This window comes from Planococcus citri, chromosome 3, assembly GCF_950023065.1.
Source record: "Planococcus citri chromosome 3, ihPlaCitr1.1, whole genome shotgun sequence".
In the NCBI taxonomy this organism is placed as follows: Eukaryota; Metazoa; Arthropoda; class Insecta; order Hemiptera; family Pseudococcidae; genus Planococcus; species Planococcus citri.
Window position 1 is genome coordinate 67,549,344 of NC_088679.1, and position 16,376 is coordinate 67,565,719.

General features: G+C 35.5%; 1 protein-coding gene across 1 annotated transcript; it reads right to left on the reverse strand.

Moving 5' to 3' along the window:
* Positions 1–6,599: 6,599 nt before the first annotated feature.
* Positions 6,600–14,772, reverse strand: LOC135838422 (esterase FE4-like). The gene is made up of 10 exons (XM_065354055.1): positions 14,571–14,772; positions 14,360–14,503; positions 14,126–14,282; positions 13,866–14,051; positions 13,574–13,779; positions 13,330–13,486; positions 13,074–13,240; positions 8,290–8,452; positions 7,332–7,467; positions 6,600–7,213 (listed from the first exon to the last, which is right to left on the reverse strand). The coding sequence occupies exons 1-10, from the start codon at positions 14,724–14,726 to the stop codon at positions 7,051–7,053; spliced, it is 1,635 nt and encodes a 544-aa protein (XP_065210127.1). The 5' UTR covers positions 14,727–14,772; the 3' UTR covers positions 6,600–7,050.
* Positions 14,773–16,376: the final 1,604 nt, after the last annotated feature.

The window sequence follows — 16,376 nt, forward strand, 5'->3', positions numbered from 1 at the left end:
TCCAGGGGTAGGAGAGTCGGCTTTTTTTTTGGTGTTTCAGAGGGTCCATCCGAACACATTCCCGAAGAAAAAATTTATGTGCCAATTTTTTCCTTTTTGCCCCTGCTTTTTTACGTTATTTTCCCGCTCTATAATTTCAACAACAAAAAAAAAATATATAGGTATACCTATTGGAAACATTAATTAGTGTAAGTCCCACGTGAAAATGCTTAGGGTATTTAAAAATCGCTGAAATCGAATATGTGAATACCTACTTTTCAGATTCGACCCATCAAAAGTTCCTCAGTCGCTCAGTTTTTTCTTTAGTTTTTTTTTTCAGAATGGAAGGGGCTAAAGAATAGAGAAACTTTGTGAGGTTCAAGGTTCAATTCAAAAAAATTGATAGGTAGGTAGAGGTGCCTCAGTGCCCTCGAAACCTTGACAAAGGACGCATCACACGGTATTTTCATTTTTTTTTTATTATTATTTTAGTATTTTCATCATTTTTAAAATTGTTGTGGTCAAATTTTCGAACTCTGTGCCTTCAAATTAGCAACAATCAATATGCCACATCACGTTCATTTTTTTTTCAGGTTGGATAAAAATTGAGGGGTTTTTATGCTACTTGTAGGTGCACTACTGAGATCCCATTTTGAAAATCAACGGTAGGGGGAAGGAGATTTGAAAAGCGTTTTGGCTCCAATTTCTTCAAAATTCAAACTAGCTTCCAATTTTTATACCAGTTTGTAGTGAAATGTTGATATTAGGTATGTATTTCTAAAATTAGAATTGCTGATTTCGAATTTCCAATTTATCTAGGTGCATAATAAATCTTCTTTAAATCCTTTAAACATAAACACCTGCAAAATACAAAGGTTATGGTAATTTCGCTAAAAATGAAGGTCTAAAATATGCTTTACAATTCGCCCTCCTCCACTGACCACAGGAGGAGAATCATTTGGATTTTTGATGTTCTAAGGAATTGAAATTGAAAAAAAAAATCAAAACTTGAGTCAATTCAATTGAGTTGACTTATTGAGTCTCTGTTGAGCTCGTAACTCGAAGGCCATGGCCTAAATAAAGTTCATCTTTTGACTTTTATCCTAAAAAACCTTTGGAAATTAGTCAAGCAAAGCTCGAAAGCTCTTTAGAAATTAGGTAAAATAATCACTTTACGTTGGCTACACTGCGTTGGTTTTTTTTTTTTTAGGAGGTTTTGTTTTGGTCATCAAAATGCAAGCAACATGCAATGCTGTAGAACAGAGAACTCCAGTTTGGATTGGATAGATTTTTTCATGCCATCGTTACGATTATCATCCGATTGGTTGGTTCATGAATAGAATGAAATGAAAGGTCGAATGTATTCGACTGTTCGTAACTGTCGCGATTACACTCGTATCTCGAACCTGCATGTTTCTTCTTATCGCAGATATTATCGTGAAGTAACTATTTGTATTTGTATACAATAATCCCACATTGCATTTTGTTCGTTGAATTGTAGATATTCGAGAGTAAACTTTCAAGTTAGAGGTAAAAGTTCGAAGAAATTTCGCGATTTGTTTATTTTCATCATACTTTTTAATACATCATGAGCCCTTGGAAGAAGAATAATAACCGATACAACAACAGACCAGCACCAATGTCAATGATCAACGTCAACGATGTGATCGATTTCATCTACGACTTCTTTTCGGATTTCAGAACCAAGTTGAAACGCAACCGATTCGATCGAATCAACATGGACGTTCCACGCTTGATAATTAGTAAGTTCAAAGAATTGTTCGAAATATGGGATACGAATTTAATGGTATCGAAGAGTTTAGATAAAGATTTATTCGAAGAAGTGTATACTTCGATGGCGGACGTATTCGAGAACTATTCGACCGATTCGAGCGATCTGACTTGGGTCAGCTGCGACGCTACGAGCTATTTGGAATGCGAACTATGCGGCGAAGAAATCGTACTGAGGAATAATAATCGCGAATATTCGGTCGCCTATCATAATTCGTCTCGCCAGCATTTGGAATTCGTCGAGAATCTCGGTAAAGTACGTAAAGAGCAGTGTGAGCCAGAGTCCGAGCCACCGAAAATAGTAGACGATCCTCAACCGGACCAGCATTTGGAATTCGTCGAGAATCTCGGTAAAGTACGCGAAGAGCAGTCTGAGCCTGAGCCAGAGTCCGAGCCACCAAAAATAGTAGACGATCCTCAACCGGACCAGCATTTGGAATTCGTCGAGAATCTCGGTGAAGTACGCGAAGAGCACTCCGAGCCCGAGTCTGAGCCTGAGCTCGAGCCACCAAAAATAGACGATCCTGAACCGGAGGAGCAGGAGCAAGAGGACGACTGTTTGAAATGCGACGAATGCGACGAACAAATCGTACCGATAGATGACAACGTCGAAGATGCCTTAGAGTTGCATAAAAAATCACTCCTCCATTGGGAGCTCGTTAACGAAAAGAAACTCGAGAATTTCCAATTCATCAGCAAGGTATTCGACGACCAAGGCGTTACGGTCAAATGCCATCTGTGCAATGCGAGCATTTCGATCGAGACATCCAATCCTAACTATCCCATCGATGTAATCAGTTCGCACACCAAAGGCGAAACCCACATACTAAACATGTACTGGCTTCAATTGCAAAGCAGTTACGTTAAAATGCACGACGTTGAAGAAAATCTAATCAAGTGCACCCTATGCGACGAGATTTTCGCTCTGGATTCGTTTCACGACCATTTCTACGCCGGATCGAATAGCCAGCACGGACGACGTATGCTGCTAGCATCAATCAAAGTTGACAAACTGTGGAAATTCGCAGACGAAATAAAACTGCAATGCATTACTCGTCTGAAAACCGACAACGGCGTTTTTATGAAGTGTCACCTGTGTCGTGTACTTATTCTAGCCAACGTTGCTGATTCGAACGAGCCAGAAAACGACGACGAAACCGATAAATATCTCACCGATGCTGTACGTATGCATCTAGAAACCGAAGACCATTTACTCAACTTGTACTGGCTCGAGCTGCAGTATTGCTACGTTATGGTGCGCGACCGTAGAGAGAATTTGCTCGAATGTACCCTTTGCAACGAGATTTTTCGATTGGAATCGTTTCACGATCATTTCTACGCCGGATCGAACAGTCAGCACGCCAGACGTATGTTACTCTCATCCATCGATCCTGCTAATTTGAGAAAAGCTGCCAGCGAAATGAAGATTGACTATATTAACCAAGTCGAAAATACAGCCGGTACGTTTATGAGGTGTCATATTTGTCACGTACTCATACCTACGGTCTCGAATATGGGGAAATACACTAATAATTATATGATCGACGTGGTCAATTTACACCAGCAAGACGAAGATCACATATTGAATTTGTACCGGTTGCAGTTGCAGAATCGTTATATCGAGGTTTACGATAGAAAACAGAATATAATCAAGTGTACCTTATGCGAAGGGGTTTTTCATCTGGATTCGTTCCAAGAGCATTTCTACGGTACCGGTTCGACCAATGAGCATGCTCGAAGGTCGTTGCTCGTGGCCATTAGCGAAAAACGAGCCAAATTAGTTCAGCCTGTGTTGCAAGATTAACCATAACTTATCATTGTTGTTGTTTTTTGTTTTTTTTATATTACATAAAAATGTTAACGTTTTTTTCGAGTCAAAAATGATACCAGTGAGAGTTTTTTTTTTTATTTCAGTTTTGTACGCCATGTTTATAAAATAAAGAGCGATGTTCACGTTTATTGTATTATCGTTTTATAGGTGTAAACGTATTTTCTTATGAGATGAGATGACTCTGGTTTGGAAATGAAATTTATATCCGATCTCAGATCTGTTAAGTCTTGATGTGGACTCATGTTTTAATTTTGATTGATAATTTTAATTTATCAATTTCGGTCTGCCAATATATGTACTGTGTATTAATAGGATGATTATTTACTGTGATTTAGCTGTATTTAAAAGTGTAGTTTATTCCTATTTGGGTGAGTTATTCATACTTCAGTGCTGTCATTTTTTTTAAAAAGACTGATCGAAATCTAGTTCGACGATGACTTGAAAATTGGTTATGCGATTGGTATTTCTGGTATTGAATTGGAGTTACTCGTAGGTTAGTTTTAATTAGAATAAAATCATTCTAAGAAGGTGTCACATAGTGGTACCTGAGAATTTCTATCCAGCCAAAATTCTAAAATTCACAGTATGGGGGTTTTCAAAGATGCTGAAACCATTATTTTCTTGAGCCATTTTGGCTCTAAACCTTGAGGGAGGAGCGAAATTTCAAAATTGTCAAAAAAATGATGTGACATATCAAAATGTAAGTTTTCGAACCCTCTAAACACGTTTCTGGGAACCATATTTCTCAAAACTTCAATGGGGCTTCTAGAGGGGAGGGGGGGAAGTGAAATTTCAAAATTTTCAAAAAAATGATGTGACATATCAAAATGTATGTTTTCGAACCTTCTAAACACGTTTCTGGGAACCATTTTACTCAAAACTTCAATGAGGCTTCTAGAGGGGGGGAGTGAAATTTCAAAATTTTCAAAAAAATGATGTGACATATCAAATTGTACGTTTTCGAACCTTCTAAACACGTTTCTGGGAACCATTTTACTCAAAACTTCAATAGCGCTTCTGGAGGGGGAGAGTGAAATTTCAAAATTTTCAAAAAAATCATGTGAGGTATCAAAATGTATGTTTTCAAACCTTCTAAATAGGTACGTTTCTACGAACCATTTTACCAAAAACTCCAATGGGACTTCTAAGGGAGGAGGTAAAATTTCAAAAAAATCAAGTAGGATAATGACATAACGCATGTTTTTGAGCCTTCTAACATCGTTTCTGTAAACTATTTTACCAAAAATCAAAATGTAGCCCTTAAGGTAGAGGGTAATGTTCTAAAAATGTGGATGAGGTACGTATGTACTAAGTATACTCTTGTAAACCTCCCAGACATATTTACACACATTTTTAAAATCTGGTTTCCCTTTGAAAAAAATTATTTTTTAGCATCTTGCTTTTACATGAATTAAAATGGTGCATATTTAAAAAGCTACAATTTTATTCAATATAAATGAATCAAATTCTTCTATCTTCACAATTCCTCATCTTCAAAATCGTTGTCTTCAGTATCATTATCTTCAGAAACGTCGCCCGTCCTGCTACCTACTCCTGTAATTATCCTGTTTTTTTTTTCAACCAGGTTTCAAAAATTTTCAATTCATTTCTCCTTTTTCTGGAATTTTGAAAAAAAAAAGTCGGTGAAAAGGGCTCATTTGCTATCGTTTTTAGAAACTTGAATTAGGTACACATTCTTGAGAGCTTTTGCTCTCGCTCAGCTCGGACTATCATTCTGTTCTTTTTTCACATTAAAAACTTATTGTTCAAATTCGAGAAATGTTTAAAAGTTTGAATCAGTCTTTTTCAATTTTGAATTTTTCTAAAAAAAAATCATGATTCGAATTTCAGAATTTTGAAGAAAAAAATAATTAAACTTTTTATAAGTAACTCATCAAACAAAAAATATCGTTTTTTATACCTCTCGAAACACTTATTTTTTAGAGTTTTGCCCTCACTTCACCAGGGCCAATTTGAATTTCCTTTCCTCAATTGAAAAATTCCAGATTTGAAGGAGAAATTAAATTTTTTTACGTCAAGTATACCTATGAACATTTTTGGCAAAATTATACCTATCACTTGACAAAATCATCATTTTATCTGTATACCTAATATTTTAGGTACCTTGAAATTCGCCGTTCCATTTCGAAATATACCAATGTCTTTCAAATTTTCTGTTGAATTTTTTTACATTTTTTGAAAATTTGTTATGCTGAAAAAAGGTTTTTATTCGCCCTAATTTCATTCCATTAGCAAAAACCTTCAAGATCAAAATCAAAATCAAAAATTGAAATGATTTTCGACATCTGCTTTGCTTAAAAAAATCTTGAGATGTTCAAAGACATTACAAAAGCGAAAAATTTTAATTTAAAATTTTACCTCGTACTCCCCCCCCCCCTTAAAAATCCCAAATGTTTGAAAGATGTCCTACTAAAGTCCTGGTTTTCCATTTTGTAATTTTGTTAGGCACCCTTGCTGGTGCAAAATATTGATAGAATATAATGCAATGGGATCAAATCGTGTGAAAGTCTTTTTAAATTTTTCCTAATTATGTTCATAATCATGATGCACCTAAAATCTGCTAAATTCATTTAAAATAATTTCTCATTTTAGAAATAAATGGTTTTTTCTATTTCCTTGAAATTATCATGTTAGGTTCCCAAGGTTTGATTTTATGACTTTGGTGGAAATTAAAAGCCAAATTCTATTCCTCAATTTTTTGGGGTGGGGGGGGGAGTAGGAGAGTCACGAGGAAAACATTTAAATTAAACACAGCGTTTCATTCTACATATTTTTCTGACATATTCCATTTATGAACAATTAAAACAAAAGAAATTATTCATTTTAGATCTTTATGTATTTTCATCTGCATCTTTGAATTTGTTTTGGGATTACTCATATAGGTACCTATAGATACTCGTTTAAAGAATCCTCAATTTCCGAAATGTTTTTTTTTTTTTTTTTTTTTAATAATTTACAATTTGATTTTTAGTTGAACTTCGCTTAAAAATTTTTGAAATTTATTCGTTGAATTTCTTCCTAGCCTTGAAAGTATAAAATCAGTAAAACATGGCTGAACTTACGTAAAATAGTTCAAGAATATTGTGTTTAAAAGTCAAAACCCCTGCAAAAGATGAAACAGTAAACATGGAATAGGTAGTAGGTATACATATACACTTACTAAAATTATATGGTATTGCAGTAAAATTGAAAAAAAAAATACATGCAGAATGATGCAAAAAAAAAGTAAAAAATTCAACAGGTTGAAAAAAGTTCTTACATTTAACAGAAATTTATCGAAATTGAATCAAAATTAATCATAAATATGGTGAAAAAATTTATAGAATGTCCAGAAATGACTTCAAAAATTCGCTAAAAACGTCGCGAAAAAGTCCAAAATTTTACTATGCACCTCCATATACAATAAGTAGGTATTGAAGAATAAAAAATTATTCACTGGAACCCCTAGCTGGTTCTATGATTCGATGCAACATATCGTACATATACTGGCGAATTCTTCCTTTCCTCATTTTGGGTTCTGGGGTAATATCCAAGTATTGTAATTGGTTCGCAGTCATCGGAGTCCATTCTATATCTTCAGTAGATGGATCTCTGTTCATGAAAGTTGCCCAGTGAAAGTGAAAGAATTGTTTAGAAGGATATAATAATGTATAAATGTATTTTTATAGACCTGTGTCGTTGTGTTGCGTATTCGGTTGTATGAACTTACCCGTATTTTGCGAAATTAGTCCACATGGTAGTTATGTGATTGACCACCTTCAGATCATCGCCTTTCAATTTTCGTCGAAAAAGTAATGCTTTTTTGTAATAAAATAAATAGCTCAAATCGTCTGCATGGCAGGCTCCTGTTGGAAGTAAATATTTACAAGTTATTTATTAAGTTCATCGCCAAAGTTGTGAATCGACTTTATAAATTTGAAACTCGATATTTTTTACATTTTCTAGCATTTCGGTATTATTGGAGCTTTGACTTTTTTTAAACCTCAAAATCGTATGCTGGAGTGAACTGAACGAAGGTGTTTAAAAATTAAATGCCACAAAATTGTTTCAACATTTTTGGAGATTGAGACTCAAATATCGTTCCATTATTGAAAAAGCTCACATGGTAACAAAGTGTTTGAACATGAATGAAATACTTACTGGTTCTTACAGAGGGTACGTTTCAAATTCCTCTAGTACTTTTCCTCCACCTGATTCAGAGTCCGAAATATCCCTACAGTTTCCAGACCATTTGTTTCAATTGTGCGAACCGAAAATTGTTGAAATAAATTTTCGCGTTTTTTATCGAAATATCTTCAAATAAAATGGGCCTCGTGAGGTCTGAATCTTTTTTTTCGAGATGAAGAAGTCAATGAGCTAGCAAAATGTTCAAAAATTTCTTGAATTCCAAATTTAAAACCTTTTCAGAATATTTTTCTTACGCCCTTCAGTTTCTTTCAAGATCGTGATTCTTCAAGCACGAGTCCTGCTTTTTCTTAATTCCAATATTAAACTTTGAATTTTTCAATTTTTAATTTATACCTATCCCTCTTTAGTAAAATTTTGAAAAATGACGAGATTAGTAATTTGACATTTGGAAATAAAGATAAATGATTTTATGAGATTTGCACAAAATTATCTATGGATTTAGATTTTCTGCATTTTCATATACGGTTGTGTTTACCTACCTTTTTCATCTAGACGTGCAAATGGTTTCACAATTCGAAGTAGTTGAGTGCTGAAGTTGAGAGATCCTTCGTAAGAGAACAGGTACACATAAGGTGGCATTTGCGATTTCATTAGTAGATCAATCGCTTCGTAAAAACGATAGAAATATAAATCGGTGAAAAGCTACGGGAAAATTAGAGAAAAATTAGTAAACGGTGATTCGTCAGATCCCTATAGAGAACGCCCAAAATCCTTGTGTGAATGTGAAACCGGATTCGTATACCTTGCATTTATCAACTGACCATGATCATCTTCAAATTACAAAATTAACGAAATAACTTTCAAATCTCCATAAATTTTTTTCTCCAATGTTGGGTAAAATTTTTTTTTCAAATTGAAGTAATGAGTATTGAATTTTGGTTTCAACGCTTCCTTTTAATTAGAGTTCTTTATCGAAGCTCTATATCTCGAATTATTCATCGAGTACTGATTTCATTTTTTTTCTTTGTGGATGCCCCTTCCTCTCCCCCAATTGATGATACATGGCACCAAGTAAATATTGAAATTTAATTATATATTCTGTAGGTTTTCGCATAGAAAATAGACTAAGTAAATTATTGCGACCTTGAATATTTTTGAAAAATTAAATATTAAAGTTTCGTCGTTGACATTGGCAATATTGGTAGTGCATAGTATTATTTTTGAAACATTTGCAAAGCTATCACGCTATCTCGAATTCTCGATAATCAATTTGTTTCATTATTATTAATTAATCAGAATTACAATATAACTTTTTAAACTGGCTATCTTCGATTTGAGCGAAACCAAGTTGGATCAAAAGAGCATGTTTGAAAACCCCTGTAATCAAAATTGCATGCCCCGAAGTTGATTTTTGAATTTGATGGCAAATTTTTGAAAATTTTGAGCAATAAAAAAAATTTTTCAAGGCGATTTTTAAATTAATACTTTTTTATGAAAATGTGAATCTTTTTAAACCAATATAAAATATGAATAGTTTTTTCAATTCAACTCCCCTGCATAACATCTAACTATACTAGTTTGAAGCAATTTTTCGATTTGATTTGACTTTTTTGGAGCCTCCAGCGGATTTTTTGATTTTTTCAGAAATTTCAAATCGCTCTGGAGGCGTTTAAAATGAACTTCGCAGGACGCAGGCTCCTGCTTGGTTACTATTTTCAAAAATTTAATTTTTTCGAACCTTTGGCCCTACTTCTTGAAGAAAAAAAAATTCTGATAGAATCAACTAGTGAATAACTTGCGAAAGTACCTACTTATACCTATACTTTTTTTTTATTCTTTTCTAACTGGCTACACTGTTTTTTCAGCGTTAATGTCCCAAGTATCATTCTCTGCCAAAAATTGCTCAACATTGTAGTGTTTTTTTTGGCGAAGATAGTCCAGGAAAAATAGCATTCCATTGGGAAAAGTGAGGTAGAAAGCTGAATTTTGGTATACTGGTCCATTTTTTTGTGCTGAACACGAATCCGATGAGTTCCTGGTCGTCCCTGGTGAGCGTTCTCCCTCTATTGTGGATCTAAGCCCCCCAAAACCAGTTTTTTGCAATTTTCTCCCCCGCATTGCATTTTAGCGAAAAATGAGGTTAGATACAAGAATCTACGTCAAATTTCCGATCTAATGATATATCAACTTCACTTCTACCCTCAAGGGGGGTGGAGCAGGAACCATTCAAATGTGAGGGGTTTTCTAAAAAACACAAAAGGGCTATCGGCGCATAGGAGGGGTGAAATGGGCCCCGAGAGCGTTCGGGTTGATATCAGCATTGAAAGTGGGTACCATCGAGAAACTACCCCGTGAAAAATTTCAGATCCACACCACCTCCCCTTTTTGCGGAACCCCCCTTTTTTGAAATTTCAGTAACACTTTTCTCAGCCCCATTTCAACCGATTTTGAAAATTTTTCTGGAAGTTATGTATATCCTTAGTAGATATCTCCATAAAAATTGTCAACCCCCTCCCCTTATATTTACCCCTCAAAATTGCGTTTTTTTCATTTTTTTATGCCTATTAACAATCAAGATTGCGAGGTACAATTTTGTAAACACGTTTTTTGGATGTATTTTTGGCCCCCAAACATCATATACTATATTAGAAATTTTTGCTTTGGTGCGCCGTGGTGAAAACTTGGAATAATGTATCGTAGGGGAGTGGGGGGTGAAATGGGAATTTTGAAAAAAATAACTATCAATGAGTAGGGTATCGTTTTCATATGATTCAATACCTCTGAGCACGAATATGACCTCAGATTTTCTGCTACACTCACCTACCCCTCTCCAGAGCCCCTCAGCCCCCCCTCAATTTTCACGAATTTCGAAATATAGTTATTTTGATGACATTGGTGTCGTTTTCATATGATTCGATACCGCTGAGCACGAATATGACCTCAGATTTTCCGCTACACTCACCTACCCCTCTCCAGACCCCCTCAGCCCCCCTCAATTTTCACGAATTTTCGAAATAAAGTTATTTTGATGACATTGCTGGTGGGATTTTCATATGTTTCGATACCCCTGAGCACGAATATGACCTCAGATTTTCTGCTACAATCATCTAGTCCTCCGCAGACCCCCTCAGCCCCCTCATTTTTCACGATTTTTGAAATAAAGTTATTTTGATGATGTTGGTTTCATTGCTATGGGAAAATTACATAAGTTCATTGTTATTGCACATACAATTTCTCGTAGAATAAGCTACAGCACATGGCTCCCCCTCGAGGGGGGTGGACCCTTAAATTTTTGGTTCCTGCTCCACCCCCCTTGGCGGTAGAAGTGAAGTTGATATATCATTAGATCGGAAATTTGACGTAGATTCTTGTATCTAACCTCATTTTTCGCTAAAATGCAATGCGGGGGAGAAAATTGAAAAAAACTGGTTTTGGGGGGCTTAGATCCACAATAGGGGAGAACGCTCACCAGGGACGACCAGGGACTCATCGGATTCGTGTTCAGCACAAAAAAATGGACCAGTATACCAAAATTCAGCTTTCTACCTCACTTTTCCCAATGACCCTTTTTTTTCATCTAATTTTCCTGCACTAGTAAATAATAAAAAAATTTTAAGGCGATTTTTAAAATACTTTTTTATGAAAATGTGAATCTTTTTAAACCAATATGAAATATGAATAATTTTTTCAATTCAACTCCCCTGCATAACATCTAACTATACTAGTTTGAAGCAATTTTTCGATTTAATTTGACTTTTTTGGAGCCTCCAGCGAATTTTTTAATTTTTTCAGAAATTTCAAATCGCTCTGGAGGCGTTTAAAATGAACTTCGCAGGACGCAGGGCTCCTGCTTGGTTACTATTTTCAAAAATTTAATTTTTTCGAACCTTTGGCCCTACTTCTTGAAGAAAAAAAAATTCTGATAGAATCAACTAGTGAATAATTTGCGAAAGTACTTGTACCTATACTGTTTTATTCTTTTCTAACTGGGTACACTGTTTTTCCAGCGTTAATGTCCCAAGTACAGGGTGGCCAGAAATATCGGGTACCCCTAAGAAAGTTTTTCATTAAAAATATAGGTTGGCAACGTGAAATAGATGCATATGATTGGTGGAATGTTATCTCTCCAGTCCAACAACCAATCATGTGTTATCATTATTATCATTCACTGTGACCAACCGAAGTATTTAGTTAGAAAACTTTTTTAGGGGTACCCGATATTTCTGGCCACCCTGTATCATTCTCTGCCAAAAATTGCTCAACACTGTAGTGTTTTTTTTTTTTGGCGAAGAATACCAATAATTTCCACCCTTTTTGTCAAAATCGGTCCGAAAGACTTGTTTTTTTTTTTTTTTAATGCTAAGCCAATACATATACCTCTTCAATCTCTCGATCTCTTTTCATTATCAAACTTTAATTAGAATGTGTTGTTTCGTTTTTTTTTTTCATTTTTTATTTTTCAGATATTAAGTACCTACATTAAATTTGATTGAAAATATATTTTGTTTTAAAATAAGTTTGTTGGGGCATTAAAATGTTTTGTCCTCGTTTTGTAAATTTTCCTGTTACTTTTTCGTATTTTTTTAGCCACGAAAGTAATTTTTTTTTTAATTCACTCGATACAAGTACTGACTTCTGAATCTAAAAACTTTTTGGTAAGTGTTTATTGGGCACCCTCTCGTCTGGTTTAGGTGATTACTTATTGCGAAATTCCAGCAGTGAGTGGCAATTATTCAGAAGTGAATTTTCGACCAATTTGTGAATCCCCAAAAATGTGCATACAATCTTTTTAAAAATTTAATTTTTCTTCACTTTTTCCAGAATTTATAAATTGGTCAAAAATGTACTTTTAAAGTGGCACTCCTGGAATTCCACGATGGCCACCTGAACGGATTAAGAGGGCGTCCAGTAAGCACCAACCAAAGTTTTAGGTTTCAAAAGTAATTTTTGGCCCCTCCAAAGTAGTTTAAAAATTTCTGTAGAAAATTGAAAAATCGTCGGAGGTTCCAGAATGGCCCGAAACTTTTAGTCGTTGATGTTTGGGAATTGAATTAAACTACAAGTATTCACACTGATCCACTTCGCTCAAAAAATTTATATTTATTATGAAAAAGTTTGAAAACCAATTTTTTTAATTTCTCAAGTTTTTTCAAAAGTTTGCCAAAAATAGTCTTCAGAAGCTGAAATTTTGATTACGAGGATTTTAGGACTTGCTCTTTATATGTGCCTTAGTTTCGTTCAGAAAGTTCCCTTGTAAGATGAGCACTTAATGCGATAATCCCTCCCCCCCTATCGAATAGTACTATTCAGGTGCACAACTTACATCTGATATTTCGTTTGAATGTTGCTCCGTTATAGCTTCGTTTCGGAAATACATTTTATTCACTAAGTATCCCGTCTTCGGATTCAGATCAGTATCGATGTTGAAATACTCCTTTAACAGCGTTGGGAAACTGTCACCTAATTTTTTCACTATGTTTCCTTGATAACCTACGATTGATACATTTGCAATGAAGTTTATCAGCTTACATAAAATCAATATAGGTGATCAGATTGCTTGACCAAAAAGCGAAACGAACCAAAATGTATCATCATTCCTTCTCTATCAGTTTGTCCATAAATTACTGGAATAGGTTTCATTAATTTGAGCAATTTTTCCGGCATATCTGGCAGAAAAGCTCCTTCAGCGATCACTTCGACAGATGGAGATAGATTTGGAAATCGGAATTGCGAATCCTATGCGAAAATATAGATAGTAAAATATGTATGTAGTAAAAAGCACGACAGTAAATGTTGGAAAAGTTTCATAAAAAATTTCAGTACTGGCTCATCTTTTTTCAACATCTTTTCGAAAGCTCGTACAAGTTCTCGAATCGGAGTACGTTTCAAAAGATCGAGCAATTCGTGACGATCATCGCCTTCGTATAATAATTCTCGACCAATGGCGAACGCCTGTTCAGTCGGGTTCTTTGTAAAGGCCCAAGGAGACAGCACCGAACCACTTTGCATGATTGCTTTATGAAATAAACCTGCATTTATCGAAGGTCACAACGTATTAAAAAATTCATCAAAGAAGACATCCTATTCTCTTCAAAAAAAAAAAAAAAAATCATACCTTGAGATAAAGGTGAAATCATATGATATTGGACACTCGTTGATCCAGCACTTTGTCCAAATATAGTTACGTTATTCGGATCACCTCCGAAATTCTTGATGTTCTTTTGTACCCATTGTAAAGCGAATGTTTGATCTTTCATACCAACGTTTCCGGGACATTGTTCGATTCCCAAATTCAAGAAACCTGCAGATTGACCATCGCAGTGATAGGATTTCTCAATAACTAGATACCTACATATCTCAAGTGTATTTACTTACCCAAAACATGCAATCTATAATTGATCGTGACCAATATGATATTTTTATTCATCAGGTAATCGGGCGAAAACACTCGTTTTATTCCGCAACCGGCTATGAAAGCTCCTCCATGAATGAAAAACATGACTGGTAAAGCGGTGCTGATTTCTTGAGGTGGCTACGAAATGAACGGTTTGAAATTACTTATTCGAGTGTCGAATTTCGTCGCCGAAAACCTACCCAATAATTACCTACCTTCGGAGTGTAAATGTTCAAATAAAGGCAGTCTTCATCGCCTGTATGTAACGAGAAAAGGTGCAGAAGGGGTGACTGGTAGCAGAATTTCCCCTCTTGAGTGGCATCGTATGTATTTTCCCAAGCCAGCGGGTCTTCAGGAGGCTAAGATATCAAAATAATACGAGAGCACGTGTGAAATTGAAATTTTAGGATAGATAATGTGGCTTACTTGGAAACGTAACTCTCCGAGGGGTGGTTTGGCGTAAGGAATACCTAAAAACGAACAGTATTTTTTTCCATCGAATCCCGAAATGCTTTCTTTACCCCGTAATTTTCCTTGCTCCGTTTGAACGATATAGTAAACATCATCGCGACAAAAAGACATCTTTATTGTTGTATCGCGAATTATACTAAAAATAATGTCTGTATTATATAATAAGGGCTGAATCGTCTCGACGTATAGGAAATTACACGTTAGAAGACTCGACCTACGTGAATAATTCGTCACGCTAATAATTACCTACCCTACCCAGTTATTATCCAATAAAGGCTGCTTCGCGAAATATTAATTTCTAGTACAGAATTATGAATTTATTGAAATTTAAAATGTACATTTCTAATGCTCGTATTACACGGTGTATTAATTTAAGGCAATTATTAGGTACGACTGTACCGATTCCGTAGGTATAATTTACTATTTCCTACCTGTAGCGTTGTCGTATCTGTTCTGCTGGAGGCCTATCGATCGTATAGTAGCTTACTTGGCCTCTGTGATAGTGAATGAAAATAAAGCAAAAATGGGAATATTTGAGAGAGTAAGACCGTAGTATATTTGCCTAATTGTAAGAATGAATTTATTATAACTTACGTACGTAGTCTAATATCAGTTCAGAAATATGTACTTATAATTCTATACAGTAAGCCTGAATGGCGAAAAGCTATCGGCTATTATTAATCTTTGAATTTTCTTTTTGATTCCAGAGCATGATACTATTGTCCAGGTTACTCTATCCGGGATGAGCTTGGTTCCAGTCAGTCCAGAACAGTTGGCTGGAACTTGAAAAATGAATGTAAATGGGTAAGTGGCCGATATGATACGTAGGTACATACATAGTTCGTAGTTTTTGGAAGAAGGGAAAAGGTTGAGGAAGGGTGATGTTTATATGAATGGACCGTGATTCCTCTAGGATTAGTGAGATTTGCTGGATGATGTGCGAGATGGTGAGTTGGACTTGACATGTAGGGCATATTGGAGCGGATTATTTTCTGAAGAGAATAGAGTGAGTGAGGAGGGTATGGCCTGTGCATACACGGCATGAGGCGACGACCTGTTTTCTGGACAAATCTTGAAGGGAGCTGTGCCTGACTCAACCACAAATAAATTTACAAGTTTGATTGTTTGATTTTGAACAAAAATTGAGTAAGTTTCTTGTATGCAGGTTTTTCTTGACAATATGTATTTGGAAAAATTGAATATGAAACTGTGTCTCATCATCCATGGGTCTTTACTTGTGTCTGAAAACGCCCACTCATTCAAAACTGTGTTTGTCTCAAACGCAGGTCCTAACTTGGTCTGAAGCTCTGAACACACCCACTGATTGGAACAGTGTCTGTCTCAAACACTGGTCCTAACTTGGGCCTGAACACCTACTGATTGGAACAGTGTCTGTCTCAAACACGGGTCCTAACTTGGGCCTGAACACATCCACTGATTGAAACAGTGTCTGACTCAACCACTGGTGTTTTCAATTCTGATTCTTTGATTTTGGGCAGAAAGTAAGGTAGGACATAGGACTATTTTTAGTTTTCTGAAATTCTTGAAAATATTGAATTTAAAACTCTTGCTGGGTTTGTCTCAACCACAATTCCTTATTTGGGTTTGAAAACAATAACTGATTGAAATAGTGTCTATTTCAAACACTGGGGTCCTAACTTAGGTCTGAACTCTGAACACACCCACTGATTGAAACCGTGTCTGTTTCAAACACTGGTCCTAACTTGGGTCTGAACACACCCACTGATTGAAACAGTGTTT

Bases quoted from the DNA above. Each gene is read 5' to 3' on its own strand.
- LOC135838422 (XM_065354055.1), bottom strand. From the start codon at position 14,726: ATGTCTTTTTGTCGCGATGATGTTTACTATATCGTTCAAACGGAGCAA. The intron at 14,504-14,570 runs GTAAGCCACATT...TTGATATCTTAG, and splicing joins TCGGAGAGTTACGTTTCCAA to CCTCCTGAAGACCCGCTGGC. The intron at 14,283-14,359 runs GTAGGTAATTAT...TTCATTTCGTAG, and splicing joins TGAACATTTACACTCCGAAG to CCACCTCAAGAAATCAGCAC.